Here is a 12,165-nt window from a genome sequence, read left to right as displayed (position 1 = left end):
TTCCATAAGCTCCTGGTGTGGTCAGCCACTTTCACACACCTGTTCCTCTTTTTGTCTCCAGCCAGAGTCCTCTGCGCCCAAACAGACCCACAGTGCCCTCCCCTTTGGGTACCGTGCAAACTGATGCTTCTGTCATTTGTGTCTTCAAGGGACCCTGTCTTGCATTGCCCTTGCCCCATCCAGTGACACAGTCCCATCACACCCTGGACTTCTTCATGCCACCCACATGTGTCATTTTCTATTTGTTGTTTCTTTTCCCTGTAGGGCTGTAGACCTCAGTAGGGCAGGCACACGCTGTCCTGAACACTGCTCCAGCACCACAGCCCATCTGGCCTGATAGATGCTGGCTGGCAAGAGTGAAGACAAGTATCTGATGTCCCTTGTTTCCCAACCATGGGGTAGCTACACATTTGGGCACTGTCTTCTTCAAATGCCAAAGCCCAAGAGCAGCAAATCTTTCGGTGGCTCCTAAAATTAGATTCCTGTTTTGGTAGAAGGTATGAAGTGACCCAAAAGGACTTGGCCTCTTCCCCTGAAGCACAAGGACGAGCTGGGAGTCCCCCAGATGTTGTGAAGCATACTTTACACACTCTGGAGAAAGCTGAAGGTCTTCAGAGTGAAGTGGTAGTATTCCCTGGTCTCGTAGAAAACTGAGTGCCTTCTCAGAGAGCCAGCAGGACACTGAGGTGAGGGCTAGAAAGACAGACCCGCTCTAAGAGCTCGTTGTGTAGTCAGGGGTTGTGAGGAGAACAATTAGAATAAGGACACAGAATTTATAATATTATTTTATGATGGTCATCCAGAGTTTAACACAAGAAAGTGCAGGAAATCTGTCCACAACACTAAAGACATAGATTATTCAGCCAAGGGTGTGGATCCCACAGCAATGTCCTGCATGAGTCCAGATGAAGACCCAGAGCTCATGACAATGCCTTCCACAAGTCCAACTGGAGGTCAAGAGCCCACAAGGACTCAGGCCGTCTGTTTTACAGATCTGTGCTGGGAAGGCCCAAAGGTCAGCGGTGGAAGCTAGAAAGTCTATGCCAGTGGGGTGAAGGAGCTGTGCTGGTAGGTTGAGGAGTCTGCACTGGAGCAGAGAAATCACACTTATAATAAAGACCAGGGTTGTCCTGAAAAGCACCACAGCCATCCTCAGCGACACAGAGGTCCTGAGCTCCTCCAAGGATAAGAACAGTCCAGTACATGCCAGAAAGCCAGCATGACGAGTTTCTCCTGGAGATCAAATGACACGTCTTCCCCTCAGGAGCCAGGAAGCGATGCTTGATGTAAGAACCAGGGCTCCCCCAAAGTGAACCACGGGCACTCTCACCAACAAGGTTTGGTGTCCTCTGATAACAATGGTCGAACTCACACCTGGGAAGCTAGTCATGAGGAGGAGGGCCTCCAGTAGAATCAAGGGCTCAAAAGAGCAACACTTAGAGAAATCCAGTAGACCTAGCGCTTCTCTACATCTCTATGCTGGCAACTTTCCTAAGGTGGGCTAGCTACACTCAGCACCAGCTGGTGTTAAGTTGCTACCAGGTTTTAATCCACAACAGCTCTAGACAACCAGGGTATCAAGAGGAAGTATCTTAAGAACGGCCAAGACTTTCGGGGAGACAAATTGTTTGAGGCTGGGCCTCAAGGAGCCCCTTCTGCACACAGCAAAGTGGGCCAAAAGGTCCGGCAGGGGACAAAACAGCAGGAGCCCCAGGGTGGAAAGGCCCAGAAGATTGCTCACTCTGACAACAGCCCTGAGCATTCCTGCAGGCGATTTCCTGGCGCTCACGTCTCAGGCCAGCATGTGTTGAGTATCTTTTGCCCTTGCTGCGCAGGCCTGAGTGGGCCAGGCACCACCCCACAGAGGAAGAACTGACTGTCTCGGCCATGTCAGTCTCCAGAAGAACAGACCTTTCCAGCTCTTTGTGCAACCAGACACACCTCTCCAGGGAAGGAGGGCAGGAATTCCACCATTACCGCGGCCTCATTAAAACAAAAACAAAAACAAGAAGCTTGTCTAATTATCCTCTGCAGGAAAGTACACACAGGACTGAACCTGGATGAGCCATCCCTGTAAAGATTAGGAAAAAGCACCTCCACCTCCCTCCAACCCCTGTGTGCCCGCCATGCGCCCCGGCTCTCGGGATGGCAGGGCAGGGGACCCAGGCCACCGCGGAGGCCGCGTCCCTGCTCAGGCCTGTCTCCCCCGCCTGCCTCAGGTGCTCGCCCGCTCCGGGCCACCAGCCCTCTCCACCAGGTCTGCGCGCGAGCCGGGCGCCGCGAGCGCTGGGCGGAGCAAGGGGGCGCGGGGCTCCTCCGCCGCGAGTGCCCGGCCGCGCCACGCCCCCGGGTCGGGCAGCCGGCGGCCTCGAACCCGGAGCGGGCGTGCAGCGCGAGGCTCCCGCCCGGGCGGCGGTGGCGGCTGCTTCCTGGTTCGGGGCTCGCCGAGGGGGGAGCGAGAGCGCGCGGAGGCGGGGGCGGGAGGCGCGGCAGAGGCGGGGGGCGGGCGCAGAGACGCGGCGGGAGCTGGCCGGACGAGTCGCGCTCGCTCTGCTCCGCCGAGAGGTGCTTCCCGGCCGGGGAGGAAGGGGCGCGCCCCGGAGCGCGGCGGGGCTCCTGTCTTTCCACCTCGGGGCGAAGAAGGCGGAGGGTGGGGAGGGGAGGGACGGGCGCGCGGCGGGGCGGGATGGCCGCTCGAGGGGCGCTCGGCCGCCGCTTTCCCCCGGAGTCGCCTGCGCTCCCGCGGCCGCCGCGAAGGCTGCTCTGAGCCCGGCTCCCCGCTCCCCCGCGCGGCCGGCAGCGGCGCCGGAATGTCGTCCAGCACCATGAAGTTCAACGGCTACGTGAGGGTCCGCATCGGCGAGGCCGTGGGGCTGCAGCCCACCCGCTGGTCCCTGCGCCACTCGCTCTTCAAGAAGGGCCACCAGCTGCTGGACCCCTACCTGACGGTGAGCGTGGACCAGGTGCGCGTGGGCCAGACGAGCACCAAGCAGAAGACCAACAAGCCCACGTACAACGAGGAGTTCTGCGCCAACGTGACCGACGGCGGCCACCTGGAGCTGGCCGTGTTCCACGAGACGCCCCTCGGCTACGACCACTTCGTGGCTAACTGCACCCTGCAGTTCCAGGAGCTGCTGCGCACGGCCAGCACTTCGGACACCTTCGAGGGCTGGGTGAGTAGTGTCCCGCCCCTTGGTATCCAGCCGACCCCTTCTTTTCCATTCTTCCGAACTCTCCTGGTCCGCTTCCCCGTCGCGCCACAGCGCAGGGAATTCCCTCCAGACCTTGGCCCTCTCCCAGGTGACTGCTACCTATGAGATCCGACAGGAGGGTGTGTGCGGGCGCAGGTGTCTCCCGGACACTGGCCTGGACGGGCCCCTGAACGACTGCGGCCCTGGGCTAACAAAAAGAGGACAGAGGGTCACCTCTCTCTCCCCAGCTCCGGACCCACGGCTAGAGACTTAGGAAAGGCAAGGAAGGGGTAGTGTGAAAGTGACACGATTTGAGCGAAGTGCTTCAGGCATTTCTTAGGAGAAAGCCACACATTCTCCCGAGTATTATTCACAGTGTTTATGGATACATGTTGGTTCAGCCGCGCGGACCGCACACGTGTTTCGGCATGCACATGCATTACATCCCAGAGGTACTGAAGCTACGCTGGCCTGGCGGGAGCAGAGTGCCTGGGTTCGCACGCTGGCAATTTTTTATTGTTTAGCAGATTTCCAAGGAAATGAGGTTTATCCGTGTTTGTAACTAACTCCGCTCAGGAAGTCTGAGGTGTGTGAGTTCTGCAACGCATAGGCTGAGACCAGGCGACTGGAGCGCCTTAGTTTTGGATTGATCTGCCTTTCCCTGCCATCACCTACTGGCGTTGCTATGTGTTAACATGTAGCTGCGCGCAACTTCTCACTTGCCTCTGCTTTTCCCAAGGTTCCCAGGAGGCAGACTTTCTGCAGTAAATAAATTAGAATTTTTAGAGCACTGTACACAGTGCCAAAATGCGTTTGTCTCTTAATCCTCACACTGACGCAGGTGTTATTCTCCCTTGGAGATGATGAAATGATAATTATAATGAAGTGGTCTGGTTTGGCAAATGGAGCATGGGGTTTGGAGACTGAGGAGTTTAATGATTTAGGTTCTGCACGCAGTCGGTTTTGAACCTAGAGTGTGAAGAGGTATTGGAAATCTAAGAGTCGTAAAAAGAATTAAGTTATACTTGTACCAGTTCCCCAGGGTGAATGTGCTGCAAACATGTACTAATAAAAATAAAAATTAAAAAGAAATAAAAACCTTTTGGGAGGGGCTGGGGGTTTAGCTCAGCGGCATAAGCAACTGCCTGGCAAGCACCAGGTCTTGAGTTCGATCCCCTGGTACCAAAAAAACCAAACAAGCAAAAATGTTTTTGGACACCTGTGAAATTGACAAGTGGTGGAATCGTTGGGTAATGATGAAGAGTTGTGTAGGTGCTTGTTTTGGGGATCATTGGGGACTGATAATTTTACCATACATGCCCTAAAATTACAAATGTCTTCTACCCCCTTCTTGTAAATAAGACACTGGGTTGTGATTGTTTTAACTTTAGTCATCAAATTATATTGATTGATTTCTCTTTGGCCTTTTTTTTTGGTGGAATTTAGAAGCAGACAAAGAAATGACTACAATGCAGTAAAAAATTTACGTTTTATCTTGTGAATTTCTGGCTATGAAACAGAAGTGTGTGTAGGACTCAGAATGGAGTCTGTCTGATTAGGAGTTGAGCTGGGCAAAGCTCTACAACTAGATTCTAAAGTATGGCGGTCCAGATTAGCAAGGGCCAGGAGCAGCAGAGAGGCTGTCTCTGGAGAAAGTCCACATCTGTCCTTTTTGCTGGGTTGAACATTTGAATTATATAGGGCAGTGGTGAAGAAGCTTTTGCAAACAGCCGGCTGTGGCATGCATGCTGTACATCTCCTACCCTGCCCCACCCCACTGACCTATGATCTTTCAGGAATTCTCACGTTTAAAGATTCTGGCTTGGCTCTATACTTCTGTGCTCCTCAGGTGATTGTAGTGTGCAGTGGTGAGAACTTGTGGTCCAAAGAATCAGCAAGAGAGGAGGTCAGGGAGAACCCTAAGTTCAGAAAATGTGGGTGACCTCACTGGTGAGTGCCAGATCTGCTTTTTGTTCACCTGGATGAGTAAAGATCTAAATATAAATCAAATTTCTATATTGATAAGTGTCTGAAATAGTTCTACTTAGATGTATCATATAAACCACCAATGGTGTGGTTTTTTTTTTTTTTTTTTGGTACCAGGGATTGAACTCACAATCTTTAACTCACGAGGCAGGTGCTGTGCCCCTGGAGCTATATCCCTGGCCCACCAGTAGAGTTTTGGAAGACATGAATATTTGATAGGAGAAGGTCAGCATTTAAATGACACTGAAACCAGTGTTTTGCCATTCATTTGTATTCAGTTATTCAATTTTAGGGCAGATTTGTGTTTAAGGTTCTAGGTATTTTGAAACTGAGGATTAACTAAATAATGAGCCAAGTAGTTTCTTTTTTTTTTCTTTTTCTTAAAATAATCTTGTTGAAATATTTGGAAATATATGAATGTTTATTTTTTCAGTTATTTATAAATCTTTGAAGTTCAATATTTAACTTTCTATATTAAGTTGAAATGTCTTGTTTATTCAGACAGTTGCAAGTGAGTAATTAAACTGACTTGACAATGTATTGGAAATTCAGAAACCTAGAATTTAGTTTTTGCAAGATCATGAGCTGAGACTCTACTACAGGTTCATTGTAAAGCAGAATATACTTTTGTCATTAGAATTAAAAAACTTCATTATGCTTTTCTTGCTTAAATTACTTTTTAAATATTAAAGGGATAATTATTAATGGTTTTAGTATGAGTTTGTAGGTATTCTCTGCAAAGCTTGAAAGGTAGATTTGGGTCATTTTATGTGGTATACATCAGGTATCAAGCACAGTGCCTGATAAGGAGTAAACATTCAGATTTGTTTACTCCATGTATATTATTTTAAATTCAGTCTACATAAGCCCAAGGAAGTGGTGGGATACAGCTAAAGGAGTTCTTCGAATGGAAATTCATAGCATTAACAGTTAAATTTAAAAAAGATTGCAAGTCAAAGCCCCAACTTTCTACTTGAACTAGAAGAGTAAATTGACTCAAAGTAAGCAGACTAAAGAAAATTATAAAGGTAGCAGAAATCACTGAAGTAGAAAACAGAATAATAATAGAGAAAAATCAATGAAACACGAAGCTAAATTTTGGGGAAAAAATAAGATTAAAAAGCTGGAATGATCAAAGAAAACAAAACAAAAAAAAATGATAAAGAAAGGATACAAATTCCCAGTGTTAGGAATGATATAATATTACTAGCAGTCTCACTGACATTAAAAAGGTAATTGTATACTTTAACATATTTTTGCCTTTAAATTGCACAATTTGAAATGAACAAATTACTTAAAGGATACAACCTAACCAACTTTTCTCAAATAACTGGAAGAGCTTCATATCTATTAAAGTAATTGAATTCATAGTTAAAAACCTTCCATATTGCAAAACCAGTCTCTCAAATGGCTTTGTCAGTGATTTCTATGACACATTTAAGGAATAGTTATTACCAACACTATACAAACTCTGTCAGAAAATAGAAGAGAATGAAACACCTCAATTCATTTCATAAGCTAGTCCCCTTATAGCAAAACTGATGGGGATGTTACAGAAAAGGAAACTAGAGACCAATGTCCTTCATGAAGATAGGGGCAGAAATTCCTAAATTTTAGCAAATAAAATGCAACAGTACAGCAAAGAGTGCATTGTTATCAAATGGGGTCCATGACTGGGACTGCCAGATTGATTAAGTGATGATAGGTGAGTCGGTGTTTATTTTAACATTAACAATAAAAGTGAGGATGTGTATGAGCATGTCAATATATATAGAAATCCAATATACATTTATGGTTAAAAAAACTAAGCAAATTAGTAATTGGAGGGAATTTCTTTAATATGATGGACATTTTATAAAACTACAGTTATTATCTTAGGGGTAAAAGAATGGATACTATTGCTTGATCAAGGCAAGGGTATGTACTCTTCCCCTGCACAGCATAGTTCCTGAACTATGGCAATTTCAAGAACAAATACATACAGGCTATAGAAAAAGAAGTGAAACTGTATTTATTTGTAGACAAAGGATTGCAGAACATTCTAAGGCATCTACAAAAGAGCTACTTGTACCAACATATGAGTTTAGCTGGGTGGTAGGGTACAAGCTCATGTGCAAAAATCAGTTATATTTTTGTATGCTAGCAGGGTACAATTGAAAACTGGAATAAAGAAGCAATTTATAAGAACACCAAAGATATGGAATTCGACAAAGGTGATAAGAGACTTGTAAGACTTTTTCACTGAAAATGACAAAAGCTTGTTGAAGTAAATTAAAGATCTAAGTAAATGAAGAAATATACTCTGTTCACGGATATGAAGATTCAATATTATTAAGGACTCAATTCTTGCTGAGGTACTGAGTAGATTTAATGCAACAATTAAAACCTCAGTAAGATTTATTATGTTTTGACAAACTGATTCTAAAATTTATTAAGAAATTTAGAGAATCTATACTTGTCTAAGGGTAATTTTGAAAAAGAACAAGTGGGAGAATTTACAGTGTTTGAATTCAGAGTTTACTCTAACGTTACCATAACCAATATAACATAGTAGTGGGAAAATAGTAACACAATGTAACACAGTATTGAAGAAAAGGAAATCATGTAGACTAGTGGAATAGAAAAGAAACTAGGAATAGGCATGATCAGTTTATTTTTGACAGAGGTGCTAAGTGGACAACTCAGTGTTGGTCTTTTCACCAAGTGGTGCTTGAACAACTGGATGATCAGAGATATATTGCAGAAATATGTGCCTTGACTCTTGTTGCATACTTGATACAAAAATTAGTTCCAAGTGGCTTGTACACATAGATACAAGAACTTACAAAATTTTTATGTAAAAATATAGAAGAAAATCATAGTGCTCTTGAGTTTAGCAAAAATTAATTAATTAACTAATTAAAGGACACTTAAAGTTCCAGCTATTCAAAAATTGTAAATTCGTCAAAATTAAAAACTATTGCCTTTTAAGGGATGCATAAGAAAATGAAAACATATGCCAAAAACCTGTAGAAAATACTTACAATATGCAACTTAGACAAACTACTTGTAACATGGGTATGTAAATGAACTCTTAAACCTTAATTGTAATGAAAAAAATAATTTAAAAATGAACCAAATAGTTGAAAAGACACTTTCAGCAAATATATCCCAAATCAATAGTCATTAAGGAAATGCAGTTAAAAATGTAGTTAAAAACCAAAAAGAAAACCAAAAAGAAAAAACCAATAGTATCAGTATGTTTCCATTAGGCTAAAGTTGGTAAGACCCACCCACCATGTTGATGAGGTTGTAGAGCCACTGGAACCCTTCTGTACAGCCAGTGGGAAGGTCAGATGTTACAGCCAAGTTGGAAAACAGTTTGGCAGTTTTTTAAACTGGTAAACTTATACTTGTGAGAACTGTATGACTTATTTACTCTTAAGTATTTACTAAGAGAGACACAACTGTTCATGCAAATGCTTGTTCATGAATGTTAGTAACAGCTTTATTTGTGATTAGCCTCCAAACTGAATACTTGAAAGACAACTATCATTTGAATGTTTAAACAAATTGTGGTATTTCCATGCCATGGGATATCATTCAATAATAAAAAGAAATGAAAAGTTGATATGTATAACAACATAGATGAATCTCAAAATAATTATACTGAATGAAAAAAATCAGATCCCCTCCTCAATGTATGATTCCATTTATGCAAAATTCTGGAAAATGAAACAAATCTATAGTGTCAGAAAGCACATCAGTGGTTGTCTAAGAATAAGGAGTGAAGGTAAGGGATGGAGGGATGGATTATAAAGGAAGCACAAGAGTTCTTTAGGAGAGTAGAAATATATTTTGACTATATGGTTTCAGATTATATATATATATCAAGAACTTTCAAATAGTTCACTTTAACTATATACATTTTCTTATATGACAGTTACACCTTAAGAAAGCTGTAGGGGAAAAAAAAAGACTTATCATCCTTATTTTGCTAAAGATGTTAAGTAAAATGCTGGCAAATGAGAATTAGATTTGAGCCAACTTAGACTTCTGAAAACCACATTGCATCCCTAGTGCAGACAGTATTTATTGGAGTAGGAGTGTAAAAAAATAAAATCACAGCAAAACAAATTTATTAAATTAGTTTCAGATTTTTGGATATAGCCTCATTTCTTAAATTGTCACCGTCAGATTTTTTTTTTCTACTGCTTCTTAGAACTTGTTTATTTTGCATAATTTCTGGATTTCTGAAAACTCAACTTTTGCCCAAGTTAGAAGTTTTTCTTACATGTATTTGCGCTATTTGCTGACTTCCCAAACAGGGACTGACATCTGTTACTCAGTGCTGAGCTCTGGGGACATGGGGGCAGCAGGAGTTGGTGGATGCTGCGTCACGGAAAGACCTTGGCGCCCCCTCAGGAAGGAAAGACCTGCCTGGCGGGCTCCCAGGCCACTTTCCTGTTCTGGGCTCCTGAAGACATTCTGTTCCCTGAGCTCTGGAGGGCTGCTTTCCCTCTAGTGTGCAGGGAGATACCTGTTTTGTAGTCCTGTCTGTTGAATCAACCAGGTGACCCCTGGGCAGTCATTAAGTATCTTTCCCTTAATTCTGGGACTCAGGTGCATGAATTTATGGTACCACAATTCTCTATCTAGGGCTTCATTCTCTTTTGTATTTTGTAATGCAGCTATTCATTCTTAACCATTAATTTTCTCAGAGCCCATTGTTAAGGAGCATCTAAGGCAAACTGATAAATCCAGTATTTTAGGAGGAAACATGTTTCAGAATCTTAAGGGAGGTCTATTCCTGTGTACAAGGACTGTATCAGTTGAATAATGCCCTCCTTCGTTGTAAGGTGGATTTCACTGCAGTAGGGATGGCTGCTTCTCATATGCACATTGGGCTTAGATGTTTTCCCTTCAAGAACATTTGTCAGGCCAGGTTATTATCTTGTCATACTGTTCATGTTCTTCACTCTCCAAGATCATTATGTTAATCAATTTGCTTATCGTATCTTCCTCCTATAGTGTATAAACACCTGCAGAACAGGAATTAGCCTCTATTCCTTACTGTTCTAATTCCCGCATTTTGAACAGTATCCAGTAGGCACTAATTTGTCAAAACAATGACATCTTATTTGTCTGAACAGTATCCAGTAGGCACTAAATATTTGTCAAAACAGTGACATCTTACATCACTATTTGGGGGCAATTAAGGTGTATGTACTTTGGGCTTTCTTTAAATATTTATCTTTGTGAAAGAAATGAAAATAATGGGGGCTAACTATAATTACAGTATTCCTATTTTAAATCAGTCAGTGACAGAACAATATGTGCACGAAGATTGGGTTAGGTTTTTATGTTCCTTTAGTGTAAAAGATTGAAAACACTGTGGATGGAAAATTTCTTGCTTTTTTTTCATTTTAAACGTGCATGGTTTTTAAGTAATGTATGTAAATTCTTGCGCTTGTAATTTTCAAGTTCATGTTCAATTTGGGGTAGAAGCAAGAAATAAGCATTTAAAGGCAGTTCACTCACAGAGCTAGTGAGGTTGGTGGGTGGGGCGTGAATCATTTTATCTTATGCAACCCTTGGTTTTGGTATCTAGGAAGTGTTTAGAATGATGATTAGTGGGATGGTAAAAGTTTTTATGAGGCAGCATTTACTTAGAGTAAGACAGGTGGTTTTGATTTTCTGTAGTCTTTTTAAAAAAAATTATAAGGCAGTCATCATGATGTGCCCCTTGTGGGTTGACAACTTAGCTCCATTTTATTGAAATGTGGCAAAAATGAGGCCTGTGTGGACACAGTCCCTAACTATAGAGGCTGTCCACTCGTATTATCACTGCATCTTTCTCAGTTGCCAAACTAGAAATCATTTTACTTAAAACTCTTTCGTGACTTCCTGCTGCTCTTAGATAAAGCCTTAAACCTTTAAAATGATTTGGTGCCCATCATCTTGCCCCTGATTTCCTCTTGAGCCTTCTATTTCTCCTCTCTCCTGTCCACACTCTGCTGAGGTCACAGTTAACATCTTTCAAATTCTTCACATACTACACTTGATGTTGCTAATTCCTACCTGTGCTTAAGTCTTATTTTAGACATCATTTGCGAGAAAACTTCTTCTGAATACGTGGTCTGGGCTTGGTCCTTTGTAGTGTTCCTTCCACATCCTGAGGTCTGCATTGGGATCCTACCCTCCATCCCCAAACAGTGGGTAAATAATTGGATTAGCATCTCTTGCAAGTGTGTGTTACCAGTCAGAGGGACTCCGAGTACAGTATTATATAATGAGTGATTGACTGAGATCTCCCCCCTGTGCTCCAGTGGTAGCTGCTCAGTAACAGACAATATATACTTCTAGCAGAAAAGCCAGAACCTAAGTGAGTGTACTTCCATCACTAAGTATGTACTGGGAACCAGACGTTTTACTCCATCCAGGATAATCGAGTGAACGAGACAGGCCTGACCCATTTCTTGGTAGCTTTTGTAGTTTCAAGGGGCAGACAGATTGGGAGCTAGAAAACAAACAGAAGCAGCCAGGAGATTATAGGAAGGAAATAAATCCTCAGATGTTGGCAAGCAGCTGAAGAGGTCAGGAACATCTTCCTGTAGGGAAGGCACTGGATTTTTGAGGTTTCAGCAGAGATAGCCATAGCCTGCTTCCCTTAAATGACTGGGAAAAAGCTTTCCTCAAAAGTAGAAAACAAACTTTTGACCTGACAATAAGCTCCAGAAAAACACTACAGATGTTCTTTCAAAGATAAATGTTTCCGATTCTCAGAAGTGTTTCCATATTTGGATGCTTTGGGAGGGAACCAAGCTTTTGTGCAGAACAGGTAACCTACGAGTACTTTTGTCTCCCAAAGTCAGAATGTCACAATACCATCTTGTCATGCTCTTGTAACTTTTGTGTGGATCATGAATGTATCATAGATGTGAAGAGAAGGATCATCCAGTTTAGAATCACCATGGCAAAAGCCCAGTAGCACTTAGACCCCCAAGCT

The 12,165-nt window shown here is 43.2% G+C and overlaps 1 protein-coding gene across 1 annotated transcript in view; it reads left to right on the top strand.

Annotated features, from left to right (window-relative positions):
- The first annotated feature begins 2,657 nt into the window (after window positions 1–2,657).
- The window catches only part of Prkch (protein kinase C eta), a 197,995-nt gene continuing 188,487 nt past the window's right edge, over window positions 2,658–12,165 (top strand). The window contains exon 1 of the mRNA XM_063241086.1: window positions 2,658–3,173. Coding sequence (XP_063097156.1) covers window positions 2,811–3,173 — 363 coding nt within the window. The 5' untranslated portion in view covers window positions 2,658–2,810. The remainder of the gene's footprint in view (window positions 3,174–12,165) is intronic.

Source organism: Cavia porcellus, unplaced genomic scaffold (assembly GCF_034190915.1).
Source record: "Cavia porcellus strain 051 isolate PalLab524CR breed Dunkin Hartley unplaced genomic scaffold, mCavPor4.1 scaffold_31, whole genome shotgun sequence".
Taxonomy (NCBI): Eukaryota; Metazoa; Chordata; class Mammalia; order Rodentia; family Caviidae; genus Cavia; species Cavia porcellus.
Note: the sequence above shows the minus strand (reverse complement) of the source record. Positions and strands in the feature narration are given on the sequence as shown.